Here is a 17,492-nt window from a genome sequence, read left to right as displayed (position 1 = left end):
GATGAGCTTCAACTGAATCTAAGTTGCACTTTATGAATACTGTTCATGCACTGTGATGATTCTGAAGGGTACTTTTTAGTTAAAAGACTCTTCATGGTAGATACCAGACCAGATTTATCATATTTTCGGCAACTGATTAGTTTTTGTTATTATATGAGTTTGTTCTGTTCTGTAAATAGTGTCTATGTATTAGACAACAAGTAAAATGGTTCATGGGTTTGTGATTTAAAATGGTGTTAAGGATGTTTGACTAAAAACGTGTATTGTGTATTGTATTGAGTGATATGAAGAATAAACCTTCCTGTATGACCAACAACATCAGCTCAACATGTGTCTGCTCTCTTCATGCCACAGTGCCACACGTTGAGACAAGTGGATCATCATTGTCCCCCTGGCCACAATACCAGAGGGGCAACATCAGCACTGATAGGTGAGATCAGTGACGTATCATGTTTCGGAGTGACACAATGACGTGGCGCTCACTTGGCTCCGTTAACGGTGGAACCGGTTCTTTGGCGGTGCTCATTGAAGAACGGCCCTGGCCCTGTGGTGACTGGAAGGTTCAGGGAGGAGGAGGAAGGTCCAGGGATGATGATGGAGACGACCAGGTGACACTGAGGACGACCAGAGGGACCTGGCAGGAAGTGATAAGCGAGTGAGACTCACTGTCCAGCTGTCTGCTGCTGAAGAACGACCTGCAGGTTTCAGAGAGCAGAACTACATCTAGACAGGAAGCTCTCCTTGTGTAGTCATGTTCTCTAGTCATACTCTAAGTCATGTTCTCTAGTCATGTACTCTAAGTCATGTTCTCTAGTCATGTACTCTAAGTCATGTTCTCTAGTCATGTACTCTAAGTCATGTTCTCTAGTCATGTTCTCTGGTCATGTACTCTAAGTCATGTTCTCTAGTCATGTTCTCTAGTCATGTACTCTAAGTCATGTTCTCTAGTCATGTTCTCTAGTCATGTTCTCTAGTCAAGTACTCTAAGTCATGTTCTCTAGTCATGTTCTCTAGTCATGTTCTCCAGGTTCTTGTTGCAGTTCTGAGGTGTGGATGGCAAAGACAATCATCTGTGGAAAAAAGATGATGCAATCCCCCCACCGCGGTCTGCAATGTCCTTTAATAACCACAACAATGAAGGCCTACATGGTCCAGTTGCTGCTGCAGCAGCTACTGATGCTAGCAGGAGTATAGACCTCTAGAAAAGTCCATGATCAGAAGTCTAATTCGAAATTTCTATGTGCGCCTTGTCTTGTTCTGTGTGTTTGCTGTATTAGGTGAGTCACAGCACCCCTATTGGCCTGGCATATGTACTACATGCCCTGAAGCTTCGCATTGAGCCATGTTCATAGTGACGTGTGGATGGAATTGGTTTTTTGAGAACCTCGGAGAGAAAAACATAATTTTGGCTCGTGTGGGCGACGCCTGAATTTACTCACTCAACCTTGAACTCAGGAAAACTCTGAAGGCCATTATTGGAGCCCAACATCCCACTGCCAACAAATACAATCCACAAAATATGAAAAGCTGCTCTTGTGCTGAATTTTGTGAAATGTAGGAAAACAAATGTCAATAATTCCAGACTGATATCAAAACTCTCAGTACTGTTCAGTCTGGCTTGAAGCTGCTAGTAGCATAGCAAGAGCTGCTGCTGCTGAGGACTGAGATGCCTTGGATAGAAAACATCGCTGTGTCATTGATCTGGAGACTGAACGCCATTAGTGAAGCCCATTCAGTCATCAAAAGGCTCAGAAACGATCTCTCAAACAGAAATCAGCATGTCCCTGCTGACGTCCCCCGGCACCGGTCACAATTTACAGCATAAGGACTTCAACAGGAAAACGTCAGTGTAAAAGTGCCAACTTGCAAATATTTGTGAATCTTTTTCTCCATAAAGTGTAGAGAAAGCTTGAAACTCTGCATGATTCTTTCACGATTTTATTACTTTTAATTGAAATAAATGACAGGAATCCTTGACTGCTCAAACTGGGTAAATGACATTTAGTTTCATGAAATTGATTATTACATTTTACAAAGTGATGCCTGCATGTCCTCTTTTCAAAGTGTTATGTACTTCACTCATTGTTAGTTGGTCAATATGCATGTGTTGAAACTGTTGACGTGTGTTACCAGGAAAACATTTCATCCAAGACGCACATTTCATTTTCAGAAATTCTGGGATCAGATGAGACTGACAAGTTTTAAAATATATGAACATTATGCAAAAGCACACTCAACATTTCGACATTTTGACTTTTCAACAGGCTCTTTTCTTATTTTTCATGAATAAAGATGACTTTCCTCAACATTGTGAACCTTCAATCAGCTCTTCAAAACAACAGCAGGAAGTTAAAGTGGCAACAGACACTGAGACAAACACGTTTTCACATCGAGTACAAAACATAAAGGACAGAGACTAACAATGACTACGAGTGTGTGTGTGTGTGTGTGTGTGTGTGTGTGTGTATTTTATTAACAGACAAAGCTCACATGTACATCACAGGTTTACGACACTCAGTGTTTTAGTCACACAGCAAAGACAGAGTGTCTCGCCTCCTCCTCCTCCTCCTCCTCCTCCTCCTCCTCCTCCTCCTCTTCTTCAGACACTTTAAAGATGACACACGGGCCTCCTCTGCTTCTTCTTCAGCGTCTACTTCGAATGCTTCAGGGCCAACTGCATGTGAAAAAAACCCATTTCAGGCTTATGTAATAGACACATTCAAAGACTGACTCAATGTGAGCTCCATCAGGTTTTTGTATCAGATTCTATCTCGGGAGCGTGAACAAAACCTGAGGGCAGTTGTGTGCAACAAATGTACAGCCTCTGTTGAAGAAACATTGCGGTGCAATAAATCAAATGTTTATCAAATCCTTAGTATTTGGTCTTTCAAAGTTTAAAGGGGCTGGTTATTCACTTTGTTATCACTGCATGTTGCCACCACTCACATCGTTTTTCCACCAAGATGGAACCAGATTAAATCATCTGATGTCTGGTGGCTCCAGAGGCGTGTTAATGCTTCCCTTAAGATTTTAACAACCAGCCATCACAGCCTCTCACACTGCACAAGAAAAAATTAAATAGTCATGTCCACAGTTTGTACAAACACACACACACACGCACGCACGCACGCACACACACACACACACACACACACACACACACACACACACACACACACACACACACACACACACACACACACACACACACACACACACACACACACACACACACACAGTGTTTGTGGACCATTGCTCTTCGGTCTTTCATTTTAGTTCATTCATACAGCTAAAGCTTTTCATTCTGTTTCAATTAAAGGGAGGAGCTACTAAAAGAAGTCAAACTCCTTGAATGAATGAGACTTGTTGCATGAACAAAACAACAACCATTCTGAATTCATTTACTTTTGTTAAAAATCAGTGACCTGTAGAGGGCGCCCCTCCCCACTCGCCTTGAAACGGAATCAAATTCTAAAATGAGTTCATGAACTGGAATAACATCCAATACGTTTATGCCGTGAGCCCTGGACTGTGTGCGCTTGATTCTCTGTAGATCATCTCCAGTAGAAGAGAAGATTTCTCTTGAGTGTGTATAAGCAGCCCAAGGAGGCGGGTTTAATGGTGGTTTAACCAATTACTGATTAGCAATATAAGTGAATGACATAAAATTTAATCAGTCGGCGTCAATTGATGTCTGTGACTTAGGGTGTCTTATAAACCCTCCACTGCCAGACTTGATCAGCGATGGGATCAAACCAGTCCTGGTGTGTTCATATGTGTCTCAACAAGATGTAGCAATGGAGATAATGATTGATTGTCAAATTCTGTCACTTCTCTTCTAATTAACTCTTTGAAAGGAGGAACTTGGCTGAAAAAGCTGCAGGTCAGGTTGAACTTTCTCCATAAGAGTTATTTTTAAATTCACACAAACAGAAATGTGTTCAGAATTCATCAAATGTGTGCAGGTTTGTTAATGTTTATAATTGTTTAGATATGATCATATTCATTCATTACTGAAAACCTAAGAGCTGAAGAAAGCACACAGTTCCTTTTGCAAGTATTTTTTCCCTCAACTGTCAGCCTTGCTTGTCATTTCAAGTAAACCAGTTGAAGAGCCCTACCTTAGAAATGTACCCCCAGCCAGCACTTTATAAAACCTATATATATGCCTAAATAATGCCTTTTTTTCTTCAATATGCAGCATGTTCTTGGGATGTTTAAACATTAGAAGGACAAGAAGAGCAAAGCACAGAGTTAACATGCAGCTTGGTATTTAGAGAAACGTGAGTTCAAAGCTTTTTAAATCTGTTGATATTGATCAGCTTTAGTGTTGTAAAATAGGTGGATTCTTATGTCACCGTATGAGCAGTGTCTGCAAAGTGCTGGGCTTTGTGCAGCAGCTCCACAGTCTTGTCTTCAGCACGGCTCAGTCGGTCTCCACGCTCCCCCACACTCACGCTCATCGTCTGCACTACATTACCCATCGCTCCTCCGGCACCGCGCTGCCAAGCTTGACCTGGAAATTAAAAGACAAAATGGGAATAACAAGCAAAAGATGAAATATAAAGACGAATCCCCTCAGATTTACAGACTGTTGGAGTGGATTTGTTACTACATTAAATCTCTTACAGCTAAATTATGTGATTGGTTTCAATAGATCTTTGTAGTGTGTTTCTTTGTTGTTGTTGTTGCTGTTGTTGATTACAATCCGGAAGTTGTAGTCTCTCTTTTCAGAGATTTGTTCTGGAAATTGTACAAATGATTGATCCCTGTCAAGAAGGTTTCCAATGAACACTTAAAGGAGAAAACAACACAGAATCAGATTGAAAGCTATTTAAAGGGGCCATATCATGTACAATTCACTTTCTAATGGTTTCTTTCAGTAATAACCGTCCCCATACCTGGAAATGTCACTCCAGAAGAGAAGAAAGTCTGCTGTCTCGTTCTCAGGCTTGTTTAATTGTTTCTAAAGTTTGTGCTTCAACAAGCGAACCGGAAAGCAAGCCATTGGCGTCGTCACCAAAGGTTTCAGCCAACCCCAATCCAGATAGACCCTACCTTTGAGCCGCCCACAAGCAGCAAGCTCTGTGCTGCTTTAATCACCTGGTGACAGCTGCAGGTGTTTACCCTCAGTGGTAGGAAAATACCATCAAAGGTGAGAGCAAAATAGGTCAGATGCATCATTATTAATTGTATCAACACATTTTTGCTGCCTTGGTCTGAGCCTGTGAGGACTCAGTGGATTACATTTATTTTTAATGGGAATCTACAACAAGGCTTCCCAAAGTGTTAAATGTTGCTCCCAGCACTTCAGGAGGAGTGTTTTCAGAACTCCGGCCAGAACGATGCTGGATTAGCTGCAAAACTTTAAGTAAAACTGTTAGTAAAATATTCTGATTTATATTTCTTTATATGACTTTTTGAAACACCTGGTTGGTTAGTTTGCAACAGCTGATCCCATGTTTTTTATTTATTTATTTATTTTTTGTTTGTTTATTGTGAGTTAGTGTTCATGTCTGCAAAGTTGTGCTAGTAGAGACTGTAGATCAAATGTAAGCTTTGCAGAGACTGGGGTCTGTGTATGGGCTTGATGATAGTGAGGTGATCTCTTTATTTATTTCCAGTGGTGTTTCTAGATGTAAATTCTTGGTGGGGAAAGATTTTATTTCAGGTTTAGTGACAGCACTGAATTCCAAAGTAAAGTGGGTGCACCACTTTTTAGCCACAACATTATAACAACCATGTAGGCACTTATCCAGTAACAATGTTGAGCCTTGGAGATAACTGACCCCCCCCACCCAAAAAAAAAAATCAATTGAAAAGAAAATATAGGTTTAGACATTTGAACCAGGTCAGGAATTCTACCACTAGACCACCAGTGAAACTGCAGACTAGTGGGAATCCTACAACGTCTTCATCACTGCTTCAGTCAATTAACCTTCAGTTTCTCAGCTAAAATAAGTTTGAAACTCGTACTCGGAAATAATCAAACTAGTTAATTTTTATTCTGAATTGTTTGTTAGCTTCAGCTGCTAACAAGCTGGTGTTTGCGATGACTTGCTCCGGTTCTGTGAAGCAGTGTCTAAATCAGTACCAGCCATGCACACATACACTTTACTGTGTGCAATACACACTGCATGGTGAGAGAGGGGCGAGCGGGAGCTTGCGCCACTCATTCAACCATCGGTGTGGATCAGGAGGAAACAAAGCATGAAGCAGCAAGAGGAGACCAATGACCAGGGGTACAGTCATCACACAGTAGTTATTTACGATGTCAGAGGAACCTTGATTCACAGACGAGAAAATATTGGAGATAATCTTAAAGAATTAATAGCATATTTTACATGCTGTTCTTTCTGATGACACCAGGTGGGGCTCAGCCATTTTTGAATAAGTGGTGGTTGAAGATGTTCTCCTGTCTGCTACTAATTATGATCATAAGTAGAGGATCATTAAATTATGAGATCTCAGTGTCACATGCACATAAGGTCAGAGTCACTCAGGCTGGTCTGAATACTCATTTATTTGCTGTTAAAACTGCACATTTCTTTGTAAAGAAAATATTCAGTGCAGCTGATGAACATATTCAGACACAATATGTTTTACTAATATTCTGACACGTCCTGCTGCAGCAGCAGAGTCACAACTTGTTCAGGAGTTTCTCCTTCTGGTCACATTCTGGTTTATATTGATTTGGTTGAACTGTGATTCTTTGTAACTTAGCCACATAGAACGTAAACAATAGCACATGGCATAAGGAGATGAAGTACTTACTCCTCTTCCCAAGATGGGCATGTGGGCGGAGCACAGTCCAGCTCCCTGAAACTCAGCAGGTTCTGAATGAAGCTCATTGATCAAATATTCAACTGGTTGAAAATCAAGGACAAACTGGATTTGGGGCAAAAAGTTTTGAATACAATGTTTGTGGAAAAAATAAGAACCATGTGAAATCGTTGAAACATTGTGTGATACGACTCCTTCAAGAGAATTTGTTTCTAAATCTTGCGGCAAGGAAGAGAAATCAAATCACAACCTTGATCTAAGGTTTTCTAAATCGTTCTTCAACAGATGAGCTTTTTATTGGGTGAAGTAAACAAGAGCTGGGTTTCAGAATATCTGTCCTTCCTCACTGAAGACAGACTGTCAAGGGCCAACTGTCCCGGCAACACAGCCACTGAACGTCATCTTTAATGAGACACAATCAAACAATCCTATTTAGGACAATATTTCTCAACATTTAAGCCATCCTATTAACTTTTAGAAAAGCAAACAGTTTCCTCAGGGTGAACAGGTTTTACCATGCGGCTTCATCCCAGCATACGAGTCACGGTGTTAATGAAAACATGAACCAAGTTCAGGATGACAAACACCATCTGAGTGTTAATCAATTTGGAAAACAACAAAATAAAAACAAACCATTTTCCAAGTGGGAACAGTCACAAGCTATGAAGACGAGAATCACAGGGGGAGAACGACAGGAAAACATATCAGGAGGCCTGATATAGTGAACCGGGTGATAAGGAGACACAGCAGCAACAATCGGGGGGGGGGGGGGAGGAGGAACACAAACGTGATACCAGGCACAAACCATAACTACAAACTTTAACCAGAACCACAACAGCATGGAAACAGAAAATGAGGGAAAAGATCAACTAAAACAGAGAATTCGACAAATTCCTCACGATCCTGAAAAAGCTGTGAAAGTCAAAATGCTGTGACAAGAATACTGACATGAACTATCAGGGCAGGAGAAATATTTCTCCAAGAGGTTTTCATTCTTATTTCAGATTCTTTAACTGTATAAAAAGAAGTCAGCCTTGTGACTCCATCACTTCGCTCTGCTGCTCGGATTTCTTTGTTTTCTGAAAAACTCAGATTCAAAGCTGATAGTTCAGTTGTAGAAGTTTTTCCCGCCATGAAGGAGGTCCGGGTTCGATTCCTGGCCGCTACAGAAGACCTCTCATAGCATGTTGAGTTAATTTAAAGATGCAGACTTCTTTGTTAGTTTTCTAACCTCCTATGGGTGCTCAACCTTTTCATTGGGTGCTGAGCACAGGAGCACCTGTCTTTCTCTGCGCCCTCTGGTGGCCAATGGCAGTAACAGAGAAAAGGACAGGACAGAAACCAGGAGGATGAAAACATGTTGACATCAGATGTATAGCTCATCAACACTCAGTGAGAGACATGTGGAATCAGACTCCTCTTTCAGTTTTGAAGGCGAAAACCTTGTCGACTTTTAAAACGTTGAAAGTATAAGCCCAGTATTTAGGTTAAAGTCGTTATGTTCTGAGATTGACTGCTGAAACATACAATTCTCTGTCTCTTCACTCTTCATTTATTAATATTTCACCACTCAAAGATCATAGCATGCCTTGAGATCAGTATGGTGTCATTACTTTTTTTTCTGTATAGCACAGCAACTTCTATAAAGCACTTTAAAACAACCATAGTGGACCAAAGTGCTGGACAAGAGAAGGAATAAAACACAGATGTGCAAAGTTCACATGATAAGTAAAATTATTAACAGGTACAGACAATACAAACAAAAGGATGAAAACCTGAATAAAACATGAATAAAACCATGTAGAATATAAATCAACAGCTCACATGACATTGAAGGCCAAAGAGAGCAGGTTTAAAAACGTTTTTAACACAGAGCCTGTCTGGTGGACAGAGGGAAGTCGTTACACATCACAGGAGCAAGAGACTGCATAAATAAAACTGAACAGACTTTAACTGAATCATTTTTGAGTTAGACTCCAGGCCGCTGAGGTCAATTCCTGTGCTGCGAAAGTGGGGCGAAGCACAACACATGTCCTCTCCATGAGCCCCTGTGAGCGGGTTCAATAGGCCACCACACACACTTAACACACTCACACCCACCACACACACTCACCACACACACACACCCACACACACTCACCACACACACCCACCGCCAGGCTCCCGGCTCCCAAAAGACAAGCTATTGTATGGACCTCCCAGAAAGAAACAACTACTGTCCTCCGATTGAAACATCACAGAAAGGCCTTTCTGTCTGAGTGAAGAGGTGCAACAGAAAAACACAATAAACAAACCCAGTGGACAGGAACTAACAGCCCACAGCCAGAATACAGTGACCCAATCCGTGACACTGGCTGGGCTGAAAGGCAAAGACTCTGTTTCACCAGGATGTCTTTACACATTGTGAAATGTCCTCCATTAAACCTAAACCAGCCAGTCCAGCGAGGCATCGTTTAATGATTGGATGGGGATTTTCAGTGCACTCTATTTAAAAAACACAAACACAGAGAACTGAAGAGATTTTTTTTTAGTAATCTACCCTGGGAAGGTTAGGGCCATAACATCATGAACTGACAGGTGAAGTGTTCTTTGCATCATGACAGCTTGGACACATTGTGTTTACAGCAGGTGAACATTTTGTCTCCCCACAGTTGATGTGATTGAAGAGGAGTTCATTATTTATATATGAATGAAAGAAGAAAGATTTCATATATATATATATATGAAATCTTTCATTTAGTGTTAATTCATAAAGAATTAAAACATTTAAGTCAATAGCACGTAAATATAATGTGCTGTTTTGCACTTTTCCTCTTATAGAGTAAATCCCACAATTTGTAGTTGGGTTGATTTGATCTGTTTGTCTGACAACATTTAAATGAATGAATGGAAAAAACTTTATTTCATACATGGAATAACAATAACAAAACAAAAAAAACACACACAAAAATAAACATATGAGGGCAAAGCCAAGTGGGGGGGAAAAAAAAGTAAATAAATAAATAATGACCCAACATGTCCGACTCCACCATCTCACAGCCCTGCGGTTTTTAAAGGGGTCATGTTATTTTATTCACTTTCACATGCTTCACATTGTATTCAGAGATCATTGCCCTGCTATGGCCTCGCTCTGTCCAGCTCCTCAATCCTCTGGTCCCCACCAGACAGAGAGACGTCTGAACCTTGTCGTTCCCTCACAGGGTTTATTTTAGTGCATACATCTTTGTTCACGACCGTTCTTGATGTGATTGGGTTTTAAAAATGGCCGGTTAACTGTTTTGAACGAGCTCTCTCCAAACTCATCTAGTGATGTCATGCTGCGGCCAATCGGCAGCTGCTGTCTGCTGACATCACATCTTCTCGACTCAGCTCTTTTGTTAGCCAGAAAAGTAAGAAAAGTAAGAAAAGTACCTGCTATCAGGTACTAACACGCGATGGAAACGTCCAAAAACCGAGATACCAAACAGGTACGAGTGGAAAATCCCTAAATGTGTGTGTGGAAAACTTGAAAGTCTTACCTCGTCTTGGTGAATGACTTTGTTTTGTGGCCATCACGTTCTTCATGCGATTCAAGAAAGCTTTGCAGCGGTAGATGACCAGATTCATGGTACAGGCATCTGACAAGACAAGTAAGGCACGTCACAAACATGTTGGAAGTGTGTTCCAGACTCAGGGGCCTTGGCCTGGTGATGCTACCTGCTGTCAGTTTGGAATGGCAATTGGTGAACTCGGTCTTCTTGGGAAGATCGTGGCTCTTGGGGTTTTTCGGTGCAGCTTTGCTGGGACCTGCTGAGAGGTCTGGAGCAGCGTGTTGACTCGCTCTCCTCAGCTGACCTGCCTTGCTGACCTTACCAGGGTTTCCGCGACTGTTCGTTTTCCCCATCCAAAAGTTTTCGCAGGCATTGTACAGGATTTGGACAAACATGCACTTTTCCGCTGCCGAGCTGGTGACCCACTTGTCCACCGTGTTGTCAAACACCAGATCAAACTCTGGGGTGTCCTGCAAGAGGACAGTCCAGGAACAAGCAACCACACTTTGAAAATACATGGAAAAAGAACATCAACAATCCAAGATGAGCCAGGGTTATTCGATAGTAAACTGCAAAATGATCTAGAAAGAGCAAACTTGAAAGAAAAGGATTACTGTGAGCTGTGTCTGAAAGCTGATCACCTTTTTGGGGTTGATGCCATTGACCTGTCTGAGCTGCTCCACTGTCCACTGCGACCTCCTGACGAAGGACGGCGAGCCACCAAACTGCTTCACCTTGGTGATCAGGAGCTGATGGGGCTTTGTGTTGGTCACTAGGGACAGATCCAGATGATATCTGATCACTCCTTTGTTTATTAAAAAACATGACAAAGCCTCAACAAATGGACCAGCTGGAAATATACACCCCCAATAAGTTGAATTAAAGAGTGTTTTCATTCAGAATGTGCTTAATGCAGGAGCTCGATTGTTTATTGGCTAATATCTTTTAACTTATTTTATATTCTTTGAAAGCGCTTCCTGACATAATATACAGTATATTGTACTTATTAATGACTGCTCTTAAGTTCCCTATAAAGGGGCCATATCATGCAAAATTCACTTTCTAATGGTTTTCCTACAGTTTAAATCATTCCCATACCTGGAATGTCACTCCAGAAGTGAAGAAAGTTTGTCATCTTGTTGTCTGGCTTGTTAAATTGTTTCTAAAGCGTGTGCTCCAACAAGCAAATCGGAAAGCAAACCATTGGTATCGTCACAAAAGGTTTTAGCCAACCCCAACCCAGATAGACCCTCCCTTTGAGCCGCCAACAAGCAGCAAGCTCCGCGCTGTTTTTTTCTCCAGGTGTTTACCTTCAGCGTAGAAAGATACCAGCAAAGATATGAGCTACACAGTCCAGATGCAGTTATTCATTGTATCAAGGAGCAGAGGAGTCTCTTTTTACTGCCTTGGTCTGAGCCTGTGAGGACCCAGTGGATTAATTTTATTTTTTAATGGGAATCTCCAACAAGACTTCCCAAGGTGCTATATGTCGCCCCCAGCACTTCAGGAGGAGTGTTTTCAGAACTCCGGCCAGAACGATGCTGGATTCACTGCTAAACTTCTAATAAAGCAAATTATTAAGTACATTTTACTGTAAGTAAAATATTCAGATTTATATGCATTTATATTACTTTTCGAAGCACCAGGCTGGTTAGTTTACAACAGCTGATCCCATGTTTTTATTTGTTTGTTTATTGTGAGGTATTGTTCATGTCTGCAAAGTTGTGCTGGTAGAGACTGTAGATCAAATGTAGATCAAATGTAGATCAAATGTAGGCTTTGCAGAGTCTGAGGTGTGTGTCTGGGCTTGATGATTGTGAGCTGATCTTTTAATTTCTAAGATTAAATGGTGGCTCAGGACAGTGGGGTTAGGAGGTTTCTCCTTCTGGGTCACATTGTGGTTCTTATTGGTTTGGTTGAACTGTGTTTCTTCAAAACTTAGCAATAGATAGAACGTAAACAATAGCACATGGCATAAGGAGAGCAAGTACTTCCTCCTCTTCCCAAGATGGACATGTGGGCGGAGCCAGTCCAGCTCCCTGAAACCCAACAGGTTCTGAATGAGGCTCATTGATCAAATATTTAACTGGCTGAAAATCAAGGACAAACTGGATTTGGGGCAAAAAACTTTGAATTCAATGTTTTGGGGAAAAATAAGAACCATGTGAAAGCGTTGAAGCGTTGTGTGTTCTGAAGTTCAATACACAAACAGCGTGTGGTCAGTTGGTTCAATGTCCGTTTGGCACAGAACTGAAGTGCTAAAGAGAAACTAAATATCACAATTAAACAGGATCTTTTTGTTTCTTGGGTTTTCCTTTGTTGAAGAGTCAGATTTGATGCCGTTTTTAATGTTAGTCAAACTTTGTTATCCTATAGTCAGTTATTCATTTATCAAATCAGCACGGATTCAGCAATTTCCAATACAATCAATAAAAGTCAGCAATTTGCGTCTCAATAAATACGTTTCATCACTTTCTCTTGTTTGCTCATAATGACACATGATTTGCAAGCGATGAGGAAACCATGACCCAGACAGACTTGGACCTGAGACACAGATGAATGTGGAGTAGTCTTTGGCTCCAACAGGCAGGAAGGACATCCTCTTCCTCTTCCTCCTCCATACCTCCACCGCCACCAGCAGCCGCTCACCCCGAGGGATGAAAACCTCTTTGTTGATGGCAGACTGAATGTTCATCGGACAGGACCTGGACAGGTGACGAGTTACACTGCTTTTATTTCTCTTGTTCATCCGACTCAACCCAAACGCAGAGAAAGTTTTCTCATATGAGACTCTGACAGGTGAGAAAGCTTCTCAGCAACAGGTACACAGAGGGACTTGATAAAGAATAAACAAGCCTAGACAATAGGAATTCCAGGGAATATACGACATGCCACGACACGTAAACAAGAGCAATCAGAGATTTCTGAGCTCCGCCAAGAGAACACAGAGAAATGACACATATTCTACATCCAGATCAACTGACTTTATCCATTTATTTAGTTCACTGAGCACGTGGATTTATTGCCTAACTTAAAAGAACACAAGAGGATAAGACAATAGTTTGAACATTTTCTATTGTTATTTTTGATCTGGGTCACCACCAAAATTGGCGGAGGTAATAAACATTTTGCTTATCTTTTTAATAACCATAGCCTACGGATTTTCTGGAATCATCTAATCGAGGCTAAAAACAGCTGAATAAAGAAAAACAGCAAGAATTTTCTCTTCTTTTTCTTCCAGCAACTAAAAAAAGGAAATTGGTACAGGAAAAGGGAAAACAGAAAGAGAGAAAAGAACAGGAAAAAAACACAAAAAAGGAAAAAAGAATGAAAGAAAATAGGCAAATTTAAAAAGAAGAAAAGGAAAAAAGAAGACAAAAAGGGAGAATAAGAGAAAATTTGAAAAATAGAAAAAATGTATTGGTTGTATAGCTAAATCTCCCATAACCAATCGAAAATGCATGCAGCTATAAATAGTTAAATATATATAAAAATCCATGAAAAAAATACATCTAAATTATATCTATGACACTGTGAATGCAACCAAAACTTTTGTTTGCATATCAAATGTTTGTTTAGTTTATCTATACGTTTCTTTTTTTCGGTTTGTATGTTCAAAATAAAGATCCCTTCAAATTAATTCAATATAAAATGTCAACAAAAGTTTTCTTCATTTCACATAATGTACATGCTTTGAAATAAGACAAATCTTATTTCAAAGAAAATCCTGAAAATGACTCTTTTGTTTGTAAAGGCTGCAGACTTGTGATGTTGTTGAGGTCGATGTGGACCATGAACAGGATCCTTTGTGTTTCACATTTTCTTTCAAACATAAAAAAACCCCCCCAAAAAAAATCACATTTCAAATGTTTGAGGATTTGGCAGAGAATACAGTTTGTTTTCAGCTGATTCCAATTTTAATAGAACAAAATCATCAATATGTATTTTAAATGTATGTCAGACCAAGTCTCAGTCACACCACAGCTTAGTTTAAATAATGTGAATTACAACACAACATTTAATTGCAAATGAAGATCAAGTAAAAGGTACCGGGTAATAAATTGACTCAGAATAGTGGAACATGATTATAGATGTTATAAACCTACCTGTCCTTTTCAGCCGGAATTAGTTGTAATTCCTTTTGTTGTCTGAGATCATTCCAAAGTTATGTGATAGTCATCATGAATTTATAGCTGGACACCACAAAACACAATGCCTTGCTGTTGAACCCTCCCGCATCCTTTTTAGAGCAATGGCCACGTGGTTGTTTGCTGCTGGGTGACACTCGGCTCACTGTCACTGATTCTCAGCACTAAAGACTGCTGACCTTGAGAACTCCGAGTAACTCCTTCAACACAAGGTCGGGCATTTCTTCAATGGAAGCCCTGCAGCAATGCAATCCTATTTACAAATAGTGATCAGACCAACAGAGTCCTTGTGTCCGGTGGTAGACTCATGATCTGATGATGAAAAATATGAATTCTCAAGTCAGTTGATGACAAAGGGAAATGTTTTTAAAAATTTAAAAAAGATTTAAAAAAACAACAATGAAATATTGTCATAAAATGCAAATCAACTTAAAATTAATCAAAATGACAAACCCTGGTTGGTTTGTTCACATGGTGCTCAACCTTAATGTTTTCCAAGAGCAACTTTTACAATTTCAGTTTCGAGCAGATTGTTGTTGTTTGTTGTGATGAATGTTGTCATCTTGCAGCTGTCTGGATGCAATGAGATCTGCCAGAATCCACTTGCAGTATAAAGAGGAAAACACTGTTGCGCCGCTTAATTTGGCCATGATCTCGTCCGGGGTAAGACGACTGTATTGTTCTCTTTGGACTGACCTCTGACCTGTGTTCTTCAGAACGAGGACTATGGGCACGCACCATTCCATAGGCTGTGTTACTTGCTTAATGACACCATTGCCTTCCATCCTTTCAATTTCTTCTTTTACTGTCTGAACTATGGGGAAAGGTACATGGCGTAGCATCATCTTTTAGTTCTATTTTAACTGGATCTGTTGTTAGATAGCCATGCTCACCGTATGCTGTCAAGTGACTTGTTTTGGGTCTGACTTTGTCCACTCGTCTCACGAGGTTCATTTGCACTGAAAAGAACCGGCTCAGAAGGTTGTTGACTTTTTGTCCACGAACCACATAGGCTGTGACTGGGTCTTCTTTCTAATTGTATCTGATGTTTGCATCAAATCTACCCACACGGTGTAGATCTCCTCCTGGGCTGTCCAGTGGAATGCCTGCTGGTTTCAGTGTTTTAGCTGGAGTGAGTGTTTAAAATGTGTCTTCACTCATGACTGTGACATCAGCTCCTGTATCAGTTTCAAAGTTCACGGAAGTGGACTCCACTTGAAGCTGTACAGTCCACTGTTCACTTTGTGCATTGGAGTTACACACTGAGCCTAAGAAATATGAAGTCAGCTCAGTCTTCTCTGCTTCAGTGACCTCATTCACAGACCGGCTGCTCTGCGGCATACTCTGGATCAATGTCCCGTTTTCTAGCATTCTGCCGCATTTCTTTTCATTTCCTTCCCATTTGTTTGTCTCTTGACTTGCCTTGTTGTCGATGTCGTGGCCTCCATTGTGCGTTTGTTTTCCACGAATGCACCTGCTGCATCGATCCCCACATGTTTCCCTGCAGGCTTACCTGCGCAGCAATCTCCTCCAACTGCCGGGCAGTCTGTATCGTCTGTGCTAATGTCAAGTCCGCCATGAGCTGCAGCCTCTTTAGCAGAGCTCTTTGTCCAGGATCCCGACTACGATGCAGTTGTGGATATTCTCCTCTGTTGAAGCACTGAACTCCCAATGCTCTGACCGGTCGCACAGGACTCAGATGAAACACTGCGTTCCTTCCCCTGGCCACAATATTCCTCCGTGGCAAACAATACCCATCAGCCTTCACCACCACGATGACAAACTTGTTGCGGTCCTCATTCCGAGCAAACGTGAATGATTTGTAGATGTTTTCTGTCTCCATTACCATAGTGTAAATAAGGCCGCTCAGCTGCACTTGGCCATCGTCTTTATCGAGCTTTGTAGCGAGCCTGAATGTGTGTGTGTGTGTGTGTGTGTCTGTGTGTGTGTGTCTGTGTGTGTGTGTGTGTGTGTGTGTGTGTGTGTGTGTGTGTGTGTGTGTGTGTGTGTGTGTGTGTGTGTGTGTGTGTGTGTGTGTGTGTGTGTGTGTGTGTGTGTGTGTGTGTGTGTGTGTGTGTGTGAGCGGGGATACAGGGAACAGTCTGCTTTCTTGAACAATGAACGAGAGCGGTTTTCCCGCGGGAACAGCTCCTATGTTTAATTGCCCAGCATGGTATTTCAGAATAAAAGCGTTCAGCACATGTCTATTTTAAAGTTGCTATGCCAGCATGTTGCAGCGGCACACCAATGCTATTGAGCAGCACAGAGTTCAAACAGAGGGCAGGTTGTTTAATTGCACTGGAGTCTTGTAACTTGTTACTGTTTCCAGAAAAAAAAAAGAAAAACAAGCTAACGACTGGATGTTAATTCATTCCTTCAGCTTCCCTCCTGCACTGACAACATGCCTCATCGCGTAGAGATACATTAGAACACGATGCCGGGGCCTCCTGGAGCTCCTGTGTTCATCTTCAGGCTGATAAGCATCAATAACGCAGGAGAAGACAGCGGCTGGTGATGAATCAAGAATTAATTATGCGCGCATGTATGCACACATATATGTACATATATGTACATAACATATAGGAAAACGGCCAATTTTATATATGTCACATATATGCCAAACCTATATCAAAACCTATATTAAAACATATATGTTTATATAGGTTCTTTCCATGTGGGTTAAGTGCACCAAGTCTGACAGCTTGGCTGAGATATTCATGCCGAGGTATTTGATGTTCCCTGGTTCCAGTGTGGTATTTGGTGTGTGCTGAAAAACAGAGTTAACAGGCAAGACAACTGATTTATTCCAATTCACAGAATATTCTGAAATTGCAGAGGATCTGCCTATTAACTCTATTGTTTCTGGAAGAGAGGTCTGTGTGTTTTGTAAGAAAAGGCATATTTTATGGGTTACATTTGCTGTTCGTATTCCTTTATGTTATTGTTCCGTCTAACGGCTGCTGCTAATGGTTTGATAAAAATTGCAAAGAGAGATGGTGAGAGTGGACACCCCTGCCTGGTGCCTCTCTCA

The 17,492-nt window shown here is 41.1% G+C and overlaps 1 protein-coding gene across 1 annotated transcript; it reads right to left on the bottom strand.

Moving 5' to 3' along the window:
• Positions 1-479: 479 nt before the first annotated feature.
• stxbp6l (syntaxin binding protein 6 (amisyn), like) lies at positions 480-13,008 on the bottom strand (the record flags this gene model as incomplete). Its single annotated transcript, XM_080514447.1, has 6 exons — positions 480-614; positions 4,359-4,516; positions 10,302-10,400; positions 10,480-10,783; positions 10,955-11,085; positions 12,858-13,008. The coding sequence occupies 6 exons, from the start codon at positions 13,006-13,008 to the stop codon at positions 480-482; spliced, it is 978 nt and encodes a 325-aa protein (XP_080370573.1).
• Between the last annotated feature and the right edge of the window lie 4,484 nt (positions 13,009-17,492).

This window comes from Blennius ocellaris (assembly GCF_963422515.1).
Source record: "Blennius ocellaris genome assembly, chromosome: 18".
NCBI classification, from domain to species: domain Eukaryota; kingdom Metazoa; phylum Chordata; class Actinopteri; order Blenniiformes; family Blenniidae; genus Blennius; species Blennius ocellaris.
This window is presented reverse-complemented; position numbering and strand designations above follow the sequence as displayed.